Source organism: Pogona vitticeps, chromosome 7 (genome assembly GCF_051106095.1).
Source record: "Pogona vitticeps strain Pit_001003342236 chromosome 7, PviZW2.1, whole genome shotgun sequence".
Taxonomy (NCBI): Eukaryota; Metazoa; Chordata; class Lepidosauria; order Squamata; family Agamidae; genus Pogona; species Pogona vitticeps.
The window spans coordinates 28,624,528-28,639,512 of NC_135789.1; the positions used below are offsets into that span (position 1 = coordinate 28,624,528).

The window sequence follows — 14,985 nt, forward strand, 5'->3', positions numbered from 1 at the left end:
TCTCACTCTTTCCCAACAATTGAGAATGGGTTTATACTAACCCAGATCATCTGGATATCTCGTGTTGCCATCTCGTTCAGCTGCACAGCAGCTCTCCAGGGTCACCCCGGTCCTCCCTGGATATCGGAAGGATTGCAATTAAGAATTTCCACCCACAAGGCTATAAACCCTACCACTGGATTATGGCCCTTGCCACAGACTAATCCTTACTGTCTCCAGGTTAAAATTAATTCATTACATCCCTCAAGTCCATTGCAATTTATGGTGAGTTTTTCCAGGATTTTGCAGGTATGGAATACAGACTCAGAAATGGTTTCCTGTTCTCTCCTGGGACTATGCAGGTTTCCCAAGGACATACAGGATTGCTCTTTCTGCAGGGAGCCACGTCCTTTAGATTAATTTATGTGTCGGGAATAGTCTCCAAGTCAAAAAAACTGCGAAGAACAGCTGCTGGTCAGAACAGTCCAAGCCTTTGCCAAACTGGGATGCAATCATTGTTCCATATATAACATCTAAGTATTGGCCAGTTAGTCTGCTGTATGTCCATCAAAGCACTATTGTTCAACCTTAACCTCCCACTGATTGTTTTCTTTGTAAATGGTGGATCTAATCGTCTTTGAAAACGAAGGTTGAACTATTATTGATGTACAGTAGATTAATGATCTGATACCTCAAGGGAGGGGCGCCAGATGGAAGAAGGCTGGAATAGATTATACTGAGCAGGAAGGACCACAATTAGACTCCACGTAAAGCAGATTTCTGCTAGATGAACTTTCATTTCTTCCAGCTTCAGTGTTCTGTTGTTCCCTCATCCCCAAACCGCATAAGGTAGACAGTCAGAAACCTACTTTTGTTTCACCTGTGCTGGTATTTTAAGCATCCATTAACACACTTTGTGAGGCCACGTCCAAAAATAGGCTTTTCTTCTTCCATAAGTCTCTGGCCACTGCTACTATGATTAACTAAAGGTGTTAAACTGTAGCGCTCAAAAATGAGCACTGTAGTTTTAACTATTTAGGAAGAGAGCCATATCTACTTTATGTTGGTTTCATTTTCACATCTAGATGTGACCTGTTTTGATGTCTGTAACAAAAGCCCCACTTGTTGGAAGGACACCAAATTAGAGAAGGCTTTTACCTTACGTGGTGATTGGCATTCTGGATGTTGTATTTTAAACTGTGTGCTTAATATTGCATGTTATATTTCGTCCTGTTTTTCCTGTTCCTTGAGGAGGCTTATTCCTGGGCATTGAATTGAAACCTCAAGAGACTATCAGGGAGAATACCCTGGGATGAAACTCCAGAATTGCGAAAAGGACATGAAAAAAAAAAGGCCTATTTCAATATGGAGCTGCCCTCTGCTTTGTCATTAATATGAGAATGTATTAGCATAGCTAGCAATGTTTAGCAATTCTAAACACACTACTAAATAGAGCAAGGGTGGGCAATGTGTCATCCTCCAAACATTGTTAACCTGCAATTCCTAGCCACCCTAATCGGTGTGGCTGAACAAGAAGAATGAGAGAAGATGACAATATTTTCAGGGACAGAGTTGTCCCTTACTTATATTGGATAACAAATTCTATTTGAACAGTAATTCTTACTTCAGGGTAAACCTGCAGAGAATCGTGCTGTTCAACTTAACTAGACTTAATCAGTCTGTTATAGTGGAGTTGTAAAGTCTTTACCATTAAGAAAAATGTTAGTTATGGAAAAGAAAGAAATAACAAGAAAAAAAGAGGGAACATTCAGTGGTCTGGAACCAAAACAGACAAATGTTAGTCATCGCTAGCATATGCCTCTACTGAGAAATCCCCAAAAAATGCTTCCTTTGGTTTTTAAATTTTTTACAAAAATATTTACACAGTACAACAGGTATGAGTCATGGTTAAGCTTATGATCTGTTTTAATTACACTTAAATGGTTTTACTGATGCACTCACTGACCCTCCATGACTCTTTGGGAATCACACATATATTATTTTTCCTGTGACACATGGAATATTTAAAACCTTTCCTCCTTGAAATAACTTCTGTCTGACATTCTGCCCATTAAGTTTTGAAAGGAAAGCTGGACAACTCTTTTAGTACCAAAACTCCATTACATCCAAGAAGGGGAGAGGAAAAAAATAGGATTTCTATTATGTCTTTATTTAATATTGATTGTATTATTGTTGTCATTGTTTATAAGCTGGCCTTAAAACAGAATGAGCAAATGTTTGGTCACATCTTAGCCAACCAGTCTTAATTTGTTTGAAAAACATGGATTATAAACAGGGCATAAAACTTAACCTATAGCAATAAGCCTAAAATTCAGGATGGAATTATTAGCAAGGCCATCATTCAAAAAGAGAGGTTACTTACCTGTAACTCTGGTTCTTCGAGTGGTCCTCTGCGAATTCACATTAATGGGTTAACTCTGCACATGCGCAGAGGCCTTGGAAGATTCTGGAGCTTAGAAAAAAATGCACAAGGACCTCCCCCCCAGAGGCCATGTGGTACGCCCGGCCATCATTTAAAACAGACACTTTTCCAGATTCAGTGGCCTCCAGATGTGTTGGGACTCTTAACTCCTATAATTTCACTGTGCAATAACTGGCTGTGAGGTTATGGGAATTGTAGTTGAATACATCTGGAGAACACCAGGTTGAGGAAGGCTGAAACAGCGCTGAATTAAATGGACCATCCATGTGACTCCCATATAAGCAAAATCTATAGGACCTGGGGTTCAATCAGAGCTCAAACGTCACCATTTTGCCACTGATCTCCCCTAAGTCATAATACGAAGCGGGTACATTTAAAAGGACAACAGACCCAGTAGTCACACCGGTCAGCTGGCCAAACTCTCCTTCCTTGCTCAAGTGACATTTACTGTACTTGTTTGAATTAGAAAAAAAAAAGGATTTCTAATTCTGCCTCTCTGCATATAAATTAAAATTTGTAATTGTATCCAAATCACTTACCTCATCCATTCTCTCTCTCTCTTTTTGGTGATGCACGGTCTCTGTCTTGTAATACGTGAGTGTCCACCTTAGTCTTCTCATAACTTCAGTCCTCCTCCTGACTTTATCTTTGCAGTGGATATTCACCGTTCATCACTTCTTGAGCACGCCTCATTCTCAAAGACGAGCATCTCTGTTATTCTGCTACACATTAATCTTTTGTTCTTCCACGTGTATTGAGCTTTACCTACATTTTCAGCCACTTCTCATTTCTCAGCACCCTTATTTGGACACGGCTTCTGCTTGCATCCAACCACCTGTGTATCCTATTAGAGAGAATAGTAAGTTTGTATGATAGTATACTACACCGAGCTCCTTACAATCTATTTATTTTTACTGCTGCTGTTACAAACTTCACTGTGCATATAGCCTAAATCTGAACCCTCTGGGCTAAGTTCAAAGGGGGTTGGCAACCTATAAATCCCCCAAAAGCCCAGGCTAAGGGTAGAAAATATATTTTGTCATCATCATCTATTTCATCCTCATCATTTTAGAACTGCAGAGCTGGAAGGGACCCTATGGATCATTTAATCCAGTCCCTGTCAAGTTGGGCCCGTGGGGAATCGAACTCCCAACCTCTCAGCCTATCCAGCAGGTTTCTACCTGAATATTTCACTAGGACACAGGTAAGTAAAAAAAAAAAAAATCATATGTGCAGGACTGATGGCTCCTCAGCTTTGAAAGGCTCTTTCTGAGGGTATCTTTGAAGTTTGTGTGTCTTTCAGATGAAGGAAAGATGCTCTAATTCAAACTGGCTTTTGATGGCCAGGAAACAAAAGAGCAGAATTAACATCTTTTTAACCACCCCTTCCCTCTTTAGAAAGGCGTTATAGATTGAATGTGATAAATCCATGGCAGAGTAGCAGGATCGGTGGCATTAAAAGAATGCAACCCCGGGTCCAGAATTGTCCTTGATTCTTTTTACTGAGCTGTTTTCTAAGCTCTGGGTTTAGACCAGTGGTTCTTAACGTGGGCGATAATGCCCCCCAGGGGGCGATTTCATTTTTTAGGGTGGCGGTAGAACGAAAAGGGGCGGCATGGGGGCGCTGGAGCAGAAGGGGGCGGTAGGGGGGTGTTGGAGCAAGCCAAACCTGTGAAGATGGCTGCAGCCTTTTTACAGTGTGCATGAATATATATTTTCCTACAATTTTAATTTAGTTTCAGACTTTTTGTCTTGAAATTTTTAGTTCCTGCAAGTTTTTATGCCCTTTTTATATTTCGTCTTGCGTCTTAAAATTCACTTGCAACTAAATCATTAAATGTTACTTTTTGGGGGGCATTTCATTTTCTTGGAATTCAATTTTGTTTTCAGGGGTCATTGGATTTAAGTGTCTCAAATAAATAAATAAATAAATAAATAAATAAATAAATAAATAAATAAATAAATAAATAAATAAATAAATAAATAAATAAATAAATAAATAAATAAATAAAAGATATCATCACCGCGGGGAGGGGGGCGATGATAACTTCCTCAATGGCTCAAGGGGGCGTTTCTTTCAAAAAGGTTAAGAACCACTGGTTTAGACAACTGGATTCAGGAATCTGTTTTGGGACTTTTAGACTCCTATTCCCAAAAAGGGTGGTGGTGGAAATGTGAAGTAAAAGTGGTTTCAAATAGGTTTGGTCCTCAGTAATTTGGCATTGAGATGAGCAGCCATACAGTATCTGCCCTCAACCTCACCCTTTTAGGGGGAAACAGTTCTGCACTCCCAAAAGAAAGGCAGGGTAAAATATTGTAAATAAATAAATATATGTTTTTACAGAAACCTGAGATGGCTTAATTTCATTCCTTCATCTGCTCTTAAAGGATCGGAATGGGCTAAGCAAGGCTTCTTATTCAGGGTATACAGGAAGACGCTTCTTCCGTTTCTTCAATTAAGGATTGAATTAATTTATTTGATTGATCTACCGCCCACTTAAGTATATGAGCAAATCGCTACTCTGGGCAGTGGGCAAGAGAAACGAAGAGACATAAATTGCTATAAAACATCAGTTATATAAGAATGGACTATAAGAAACTAATTAGAAACATCTTCGGGGAGATTTGTCAAAGAAAGGGGCGGAGGTGGAGGGGAAAAAAACCCAATACCTATTAGGTTTGATTTAATCTGCTTGTGAGGATACAGGCAAGATCTGTAGGGATTAATTTTGTAGCCGCAATTCATTTGCTCCAACGGCAGCGATCTGGAAGCGCTAATGGGGTCTTCCCACCCTCAGGCCTCCTCAGTCCTGTCAGGGCTTCAGCTTTCCCCACACAGAACAAATGGCTCCTTTCTCCTTCGGGGACAAAAAGGCGGGAAAAGTCAAGCTCCTTTGCTTTTAGAAGGAAACGTCTTTGCCTTTGAGGAGAGTGGTTTTTTTGGGGGGAGGGGCTTTGTTCTGAGAGGAAAACAATTGTTTTGACAAGCTATTGTCACTAGCAATAAAAACATTTTTTTGGGGGGGGGGTCCTTTTCTGCACATGAACCTCACTCTTTTCCGCAAAAATAAAAAAGGATTTAATTCCTGCTGAGAGAGTTTCAAACCCCCCCACCCGTCTTCTGTCTTTTCTCTGAGGGAAGAGGGCAGGCGGACTGGGACCTCCCCCATAAGGATGCTTCTAAAATGTCTTGTTTGGCCACTGGAACAAAACACTTTTTTGGGGGGGGGCAAGCCCAAAGAGAGAGACAACCCTTCCCTCCTACCACAAGGACTCTGGTCATTTGTGAAAAAGGCCTCTAGTCTCTTAAGGGCTTTCTTCCCACCCTTTAATAAGGTGTGCATGCAGAAAAGCAGCAACCATCTCAAAGGCTTGAGGTTCTTTAAAAGAGCAGTAATCCTAATTTCAAGGCACGAATGCCATTTCTAAATAATGCCATTCAGTGTGAGATTTTAGGATCTAATGAAGTGTCGCCCACCCTTGTTTCTGGACATCACTTCCTCCCCCCCATAACTGTTTTTATGTCCCACCCCATATGAGAGCAACCTCTTCTTTCTCCTTCGGTGGGATCCTGCTCCTGGGGGTGTCTGACAAAGGGGCGGGGGCCTCGAGGATTCAGAAGTTAACATTTGGGGTGAAGGGCCCAGCTGTGGGGATGTCTGGGGCTTCTGGGACCTAGATTGGGTCAACGGGTCCAGATCCCAAGCCAGATCAGGCCCACTTTGCTCCACCACACTGCAGAAGGGCAAAACTTTCCCAAAGATTGTTCCAGAGGAGAAAGAAAAGGGATGGAAGGCCAAAACCAAGCCAAGCCTTTCGGGAAGGTGCCCCATGATGGAAAAGCAAAGGCTGATGGCGAATAATAATAGTAAGAAGGGATTCCACGGAATCATGGCAGTTAAACCAGCAACAAAATGCTACTACTGGGGTAGTACAAGTAGTTTCATTTCGGCCACAGGATGTAAATCCCAACGGAATGGTAGGCCAACACTAAAATAGACTCCAAGAATTCAATCGGTCCCAACTGAATTTAGGCTTAAGGAGTTGTGGCACATCAAGGAAAAAAATTAACAGCACACACCGTTTTCACATTAATCTGGAGGGCCTGCAAAAGTCTTTCAAAACTAATATATAAAAGATGCACTTTTGCAATAATTTTAATTGTAAAGCACTTTGACAGTCAATCCTCACCAATTCACATCTGCCATGATTTTTGGGACTCTTTATCGACAATGTTTCTGCACTATCCATGAAAGGGTAGTGGCCGACTTGGTGAAGTGGAATGTTCGCCACGAAAGCTTGCAATGTTGATTCTTTTAGTAGTTCAAGAAAGAGATCATCCTATCCTTGCATCTGTGTAATCTTCACAAAAAAGCAGCATATACATGCAAACACTATAGGGTAATACACACAACTACAAGGTCTCTACAGTTCTGTTTATTGAGACAAACTAATTAAAAGGCACAAACATGGGGCATATGTTTACATGACATTATAACAAACATATACATTAAAAGTGTAGGAATGTGTTCTTTTTGCTACACAGGAAGTTCCTAAGCTTTTATATATACAAAAGTTGTACAATTTGATGTCCTAAGGTACAAAAGATCATTTATAAAATTATTTTACACTAAGTTCTATTATTTTTCCCATTTTTTTAACTATGTAGTCCAAGCCCCTAGAACCATTTTCACATAATTTGGACATCCGTCTTCGGACCCAAGACGCCTGCCTCAAAAGTACGAAATATGCTGCTTTTACACGGACACAAAGGGTATAAACACAAAAACAGCAGACTCTGACCCTCTCAGGTTTGCCAGTATCCCATTAAAAATTAAAATATCAACCGTTATGGCATTGTCACCCTGATCAAAAGCCACCCCCACCTTTCCTTTCCAAGTTATTTCTTACTCCATCTTGGTTACAGGGTAAGTCTTTAAAAACAACAATTTAAAAAATGAGTGTGACATGATAGCCTAAAAAAAGTAACTGCTTCCCTAGATTTTCCATACTACTTTATGTACAGACAGAAGAAATAAAGAATGTGCAGCTTGGTGGTGAGTTTTTTTAAAAAATGTGACCCAAGTGGGGAAGAACAGGGATTTCTGCTTCACCAAACAGGTCAGAGAGTTGCTGGGAAATCCCCATGAACCAAGAACTATGCATTAATACAATTAACTAAAAAGTACAAATGATTTTGGGGGGGAGGGGTGTCCTGCAAATATTTACAAAGTTGAGATCCGCACAACACTTGATTAAGAAGGGGGGGGGGAAATGTGTATTAAAAAAACAAAAACAAAATAGAACACAAAACAAATAGATGCACTCTTGGCTTGTCCTGAAGGGGCATCCTAACTAGTTAGTGGTTAGAATAAAAACTGTATACCATTTTATATAAGACAAAAGAAAATCTAGTGAACAAGACCTGCTCTCATTGTCACAATATCAGCAGGTTCCGATTGAAAGAATGGGGGGCAGGCACACATCCTAACCCCCCCCCTGGTACCTCCACAGTCTTCCAGCTTAAAGCAATTTTTCCCGTCCTTCAAAAGCCCACCGCTTGCTCTTCAGGAAAAAAAAAAAAGAGTCCAGACGGGGGTCTGATCCGAGACTGTGCTCCTGTAGCTTTCAAATCCTCTTCCACCAGCCGCTGCTGTTTCTTTTTCCAAACATTAAAACTGTTCTCCTTTTTTTTTTAAATACGTTGACTATGATGTTATATTCCCTTAGGGTAATATGTCTCGTAGTATTTACATCTCCAAATATCAGGTCACAATCCCCATTGTTATTTAGTAGTTAGAACGATAAAAGTTACTATATGCTTTGCATATCAGAGCTGGTATCACTTTTCCCATAGGGAATTTGGCCTGAAATCATCATATTCCCAAAAGGTGAAAATGCATAATTACTCAAAATGCATTTAAAAAAATAAAATAGGACCATGAAATGCATTTATTAAAAAAAACACGAACACTATAATTCTACTTTTCTGAATCAGAGGGATACAGCTGGCAAATGAAAGTGATTCATCTCCACAATGTGATACAGTGCTGCGTTTTGAGTCTTCTAGTGTTTGAATTAAAACCATTCCTTTGCCTGCAATTCCCAGGGTATTTAATAATGCTGAATTTAATACATGTATGTTTGTGGGTCTCTGTATAGAGCTCTAACCTGCTCCTTTTGACATCACTGCCAGCTAACAGGAAACTAAGTGACCCAGTGAAAAAAAAATGACAGCCAGCTAACTAACAGGGACACTTTGGATAGCTTTTTTAAAAAATATTTTTTTTTTAGACTGGTGCATGATTCTTGCCCCAGCTGAAATTAGTCCTGGTTTCATTACTGTTGTTAACTAAAAATAAACAAAACGAAAACAACGAACCAAAAATATATATATATAACTGCTGGTAAGGACCTGCTTTTCATTCCTTTTTCTTTTTTTCTTTTAATACTGCCATGAGGTTTTCTGTTTTGCTTTGTTTCTACCAAGGGGGAGAGGTTGGCAAGGCCTGGGGAAGGAAGGGCATGCTCTCCACAGGTCTCATTGCAATATTTAATGGGCCAGCTAACGTCATTGGTGTCGGGAGGTTCATGGGAGAAGTTATGGTGACTGGATGTGCTATGTTCACTGGAGCGGTTACTGGAGTTGGTAAATTGACAGGGGTGGTGAGCGTTAATGGAGAGGTCATAGACAACGGACTGGTGATAGTGACCGGATGGCCAAGGCTCATTGGACTGGAGATGTTAACTGCGCTGGAGACATTGACGGGACTTCTCATATTCATCGCAGCAGCCACTGTGACTGGGTTGGTGATTGTCCCGGATGCCACTGAGGAGGTGATATTGAAGGGAGTAGAGAGAGTCACCGGTGTAGTGGCTGAAGTAGAGGTCTGGCATAAGTTAGCAGCTTCTGGAAAAAAACACAACAAGATAAAGAGAGACCAAAGTTGTTGCTATTTTTCTTAAAAATGCACAACAGAAGATTTTGAACCACTGCTAGGCCAGGTCGTAAATTAAATTTAAAGCTGAAACATGGAAGTGCCTTCTTGCACTCTTGTCTATCCAGCCCTCCTCACATCTATGCATCCTGTCCCACTACAAGACATGGCCCCTTAGACCTCTAGGCTTTCTGCTACCAGTTTACTCATGAGCAACAAAAAAGTTCTGACAACGCCACAGCAGCTCAACTAATAGCTGCTGAGAGTCTGCAGACTGTCAAGTTATTAACTGGCCTATGCGTCTCTCAGATTTCCTACTAAAGTGCTAAAACTACTGATTTTTATTTTTATTTTTTTCAAGAATAGCTATGATTCAACATATTTCTCTCTACAGCAATAAGTACTCCCAACAGCATCTACTCAGACATTCAGTCATTAAATACTATAATTCTACAACCTATGGTAATTTAAGTCATGCAATTCATCTGAATTTAAGACATTTCCTGGAAGGGTTTGGTTTTTTTTAGTATAAAAGGGGGATTTGTTCATAAAAACAGCACAGTATTAGCAGAAAATCCTCTCATGAGGAACATTATAAGTAGAGGAGAGTGTACATACCGAATGGTACGTACTCTATAGCCTTCTCAAAGTTGTACTGACATTCTGTGAAGGTTTTAAAAAGTCATTATTAGGGACCAATACACAAAGCTGGTTTCACTATTTACCTGCTTATTTCATTCTTAAGATTTAAACTTCACTACAATTGGTGGCATAACTGAGTAAAGGCACTACAACACCCCAGACAGTAAGATGCGTGCAACACAATCCATTGGTTGTCACAGCTTCCACAGTGGCTCTGGAATCTGAAACAAGGGTTTGGCTTATCCCATATGCCAACAGGATCCTGGGGCTACTCGTGAGGGAGAGAGTCTGGAAAGGCTATGTATCAGATGTAGAGACACCTCTAAGAAATCAGCACCACCTGCTGGCTAGCTATAGAATCTCTCCCGTGCTCACTAATAGATTTTTTAAAAAATTAGGGGCTGCTGTCTCCCATTGAGTAAAATGATCAGCAGCTGCTGGAAGCCTCAACCTAATCAAAATTCAGGCATGAAGCCAAGACATGAAGCCACTCATATGTCCCCTTCTAGCACATCTGACTATATAGCCAGACTCCCTTTTATCAGGCACACATTCCACCAGATATTGACATGAAGCCTTAACTATGCAATACCATTATTACAGCTCATGTGGACAGGCTATGTCTGCGCAAACAAAAGGTGTACCTCACCCTGTACAACTAGAAAGGGCGGGCAATTCAGAGATGACTGCCCAGAGCAGCAAAGGCAAGAGGCAAATAGTAATATCGTCGCTACACGCAAGCACTTCCCAGGGTCTTATTTTCAGTGCCAAGCTCCTATACTACCGTTTTCAAGTCCAGAGAATGCTGCCTCTGGACCCCGGGAAGTGGGGAAACGTATGCTTTGAAGGAGGAAATGAAAAGAGCCGAGAGTCCAGACGTACGATACAAGCTATATAAACGTATCTGACCCTACCTTGCTTGACTGAAGTTGGCCTCAGAGTCTGTTGACTTTCTGCAATCAAAATTGGGAGGTGGAGGAAAGGGGTTGCAATTAAGCCATTCAATGACACATTTCTCTAGTTTTCCTCTATTAGCTTGTAAGAAATAAACAGGCTGAATCTGCACATGAGCGTAAAACCGGCAGGTCTATTTTTAACTTTTCAAACCAAAGTCAGCTCCTGCGTATTCCCAATAATGTGAGCTATGGGTCAACCTCTGGGAGTCTAGCTAACTACTTCCTATTCCAACCAACAACCAAGGCTTCAGGGCAGAGTTTTTTCTAAACCAAGATCTTTCTAAACTGAAGATGCCAGGGACTGAATCGGCCATCTTCTGCTTGCACAGCACAGTAGGTTCCACTAACTCAACACAGTTTGATCTGGTACCATGTACCAGGTTCCTTGGGATCCCTGACACGCATATGGTTGAGCACAATAACCACTGAGAAGCAGGTCTCAGCAATGAACCTGCAACATCCTGGCTTGCATTATCAGGGAAAAGGAGAGACAGCTGATGCCCAGGAGCACCAAGTCGCACTGCTGGTTAGCTGGACTTGATCCCTAGCTGCAGGACAATCGGGCCAGAGAGAGGAGTGACATGCAGGTTTCCTGGAACCAACATCCTGCCTTGTGTCCCAGGAAGCCAGAACAGGAATGGAAATTAGACCTTTTGCTATTTCTTCTTTGCCTACTTGCGTGTCTGCCTTTTTGGTAGCAAATCTCGCATCTCAATAGGGTGCAACTCCTACACCTTTCATGTGATTCGGAATCTACTGAAGCTAAAGGCTGCATGTTCTAGTTTCTGCTCTCCCTGTCCGTTTTCCTACTCTTCTCCTCAGGCTTTTCCACTTCAATTACCAGCCAAAATCTTTTCACCAGCTCTTCTTCTTGATGCCCCTTTATCTTGCACTTCAAGGAGGTGCACAGAGACTGTTTGTCTTGAATTACTGAGAAAACCCAACAGAGCCCCTTTTGCACTAGCCTGAATTTAGACTTGCCTTGAAGAACAGCCAATGGGCTTTGATTATTGTCTCAAACAAGTGGCCACCTGTGGAATCGCAATACCCAGCTTCCACTTATGTGGCAGCTCTCTCCTTTTCTTCCTGTTATAAGAGCTCCTCAACTCATGAGGAATGCTTCAAAGGGACTCTGTTGACCTCCGTCTCTAAAACTCCCCCCTTATTTTTTTTTTACACATTTCTCTTCCAATTGTGATAAACGAGCCTTCAGAAACTGAGGCACTTGCATCCACCACAAGCACCAGAAAAAAAAGGGGGGAACAAATGGCAACAAGGATAGCTGCCGGGTTTGGGCAAGTCTGACAAAATCACTGAGCATCTGGGTTTCGACTCACTGCACTTGGAAAAGGAAGGAAAACGTTAGCGCTTGAAGAAAACTCTGCCTTAGAATACGCGGGTATCATGGGCTTAAGCCTGTTAGATGTGGAGTGGGGGAGATGAAACTTTAAATCCACATTTAGACATAGAACTAAGTGAATGACTTCAGGCTAGCTGCACTCCCAAATTCTGAAGCAAAAACATGCTGCTCTGGGTGGGGATTACAGATCTCAGGCTGCTCTGTGAAACAGACATACGATGCGAGAATGAAAACCAGCATCTGATGCAGGATTTAGCATCTAAAGCATCTTTACCTTTCATAAAGGGAACCTGGGGCAGAGAAACCAGAGTCTGCCTGAGGCTTCTTTCTACTGGTGGAAAATCAACTAGTACCATACCCTAATTCCATTTTTCTTCTCTCAAATTCAAAAGATTTCCATGCTAAAAGCAGACTCCATGCGGAGTCCACATGGTTAAAAGCCCACACAGTTAATTCAAACTTGCAGCATACGGATCTCCTTTGCATACTTTATTTAAAGAATGCAAACATGAAGAATTGGAGACCAACATTATATTATCTGCAGGATTCGCTCTTCAGTAATTTAAAACATGAAGTAGAGTTGAGGAGAAATGGTGGAAAAACACTGAGGACTGAAACTGACACATCAACATGGACCGCTAAACCAAAGTGATGGAGGCTGTTGTGTGGCTTCCAGTCCAACGGTGAAAGTGAAGCATTCTATTTGTCCCTCATTACTAACACAAAGAGAATGATCTTAATTCTGCATCTGTATATTAGATGCCTTCATAACAGTAACTGCAATAAAATATTTACAGATCTCACCATAACCCAAAAGCTGGAAAGGGCAAGTATATCTTTGGCTCACAGAAATTTGTAAAAAACATGTATTTTTATCCAGGAGAATAAATAGCAGCTATTAGAGACCAAATGCTGGGGGGGGGGGGAGAGGTTGGACTCTTGTGATGAGTAAGTACTACACCATTAGCCAAAGGTAACCAACATGTATGTCCTTTACAAAAAATCATGTGCTGATTTATGGCAGCCCTTTTCAGGGTTTTCAAGGTACAGAATACTCAGAAGGGGTTTTCCATTCCCTTCTTCTGGGGGTGTCTTGGGGCTGTGCAGCTTGCCCAAGGCCACACAGGCTGGCTCTGCTCATAGGAGGAACAGTGGGGGGTCAAACTTCCAACTTTGGGCTCTCCAGCCACATAACTTACTCACCGAGATACACACACACACACACACACACACACAGTGAGCACCTTTTGGTTTGTAAATATACACAAATACAAACAGCAATAATTAACAAAAATATTAAGCCAAATTAATACAAGCAGAAAGCAGGAGACATGAACAGAAGGCAGCTGGCAGGTCAAGAAACTAAGAAGGTCAATTGCCTCTGAGCGATGGTAAAATAATTCTGGAGTAAATCTGAAACTATTTATTATACCAGTTTGACTTCCAAAGGTACTGAAAATTCTCCATCAGAGAATTCTTTTTGAATAACCCTAAAAACTGGTTATGTAATAATGCCCTTACTGTAAACAAAAAACAATATGATTAAAAATAACTTACAGTTGAAAAACAAAGACCAAAATCTAATTAGGATTTTATGCAAGTGTAAGAGGAATCGTGTAAAACACCAGTGAATTGTGGCTGACCATGTAAGAGCATGACAGGGAGTACAACTGGTGGAAAGACTGGCCTAAGCAGTTGTCCATGGCAACTTATGTGACTCTTCTTGTGCACACATAAAATCCCAGTGTGGGGGTTTTGGACAAAGCAATCATTCGGTCCCCTCAACAAAATAGGAAATTAGGAGTGGAACAGTATCTTTATTGGTCTCAGAAGGTATGTAATCAAATATTTCCTGCTGTTTTCTGCATGATGCTCAAACTGACATTGACAATTTGCTTTTATTTAAGCTTATACTAATTTATGAGGGCCTGAATTAAGTTTCAAGGGCAAGTCTGACTGGTCATGACAGTCAATGTGAGATGACCATGGGACAGCTGCCATCATACATGTATCTAGTATGAATTTTGCTCTGTGCCAGGATATGTATCACCTTTATACCAGCATTAACTGCAAAATTCCAAGGTCATGGATCTTTACCTTTCTTCCTTGCTTTGACAGCTTCTTCCCATAATCTCAGGGTCTCTACCTGCTTTCCAGGCCAGTTTGTTACATGCTGTTGAGGTTGTTGCTGCTGCTGCTGTTGCTGCTGCTGCTGCTGTTGTTGTTGCTGCTGCTGCTGCTTCTGATTGTTGCTTTCTTCATTCATGCATGCTTTCCAGCCAATTTTTTTTTGAAAAAAAGGAGAAACACATATACATACAGAGGCAAATTAGACAATTTTCCCCATCAAAAGGAAGCACTCTGCCAAGTCAGAAAACCTGTTCATAGAGGCTCCTGAAAAAAAATACAGGCTGGTTTAAGGCAAAGTTGTCTTACCATTTTCTCAACTTATTCCTTCACGGCAATTTCTGTTAGTATTAAAACAGCGTTTGAAAGGAATGCACAAAATACACTTCTAATGATGATAGATGAAAGAGATCAAAAGCTCTTCGTTTTTGTTACTGCCCAGGTCATCCTTCCCTAAGCTGGACCGGACTTTTCATTATCACCAGCTAGCACGACAGATTGTCTGTAAGGACACCCCAGGAATCTGTGTGAACTTTCACT

The 14,985-nt window shown here is 41.1% G+C and overlaps 2 protein-coding genes across 10 annotated transcripts in view; both read right to left on the reverse strand.

The window, feature by feature from the left end:
• LOC140701746 (uncharacterized) overlaps positions 1-14,985 on the reverse strand; it is a 443,504-nt gene that overhangs the window by 382,336 nt on the left and 46,183 nt on the right. The window lies entirely within an intron of this gene.
• VEZF1 (vascular endothelial zinc finger 1) overlaps positions 6,845-14,985 on the reverse strand; it is a 29,774-nt gene continuing 21,633 nt past the window's right edge. For 2 of the 9 annotated variants that reach the window (XM_072978474.2, XM_078379275.1), the window contains exons 6-9: positions 14,416-14,589; positions 10,917-10,955; positions 9,979-10,023; positions 6,845-9,329 (exon numbers count right to left, since the gene is read on the reverse strand). In XM_072978474.2, the coding sequence (XP_072834575.2) occupies positions 8,905-9,329; positions 9,979-10,023; positions 10,917-10,955; positions 14,416-14,589 (683 nt within the window). In that variant the 3' untranslated portion in view covers positions 6,845-8,904. Of the gene's footprint in view, positions 9,333-9,978; positions 10,024-10,916; positions 10,956-14,415; positions 14,590-14,985 lie in introns of all 9 variants that reach the window. The other 7 variants (XM_072978473.2, XM_072978475.2, XM_072978477.2 and 4 more) reach the window with 4 other exon arrangements.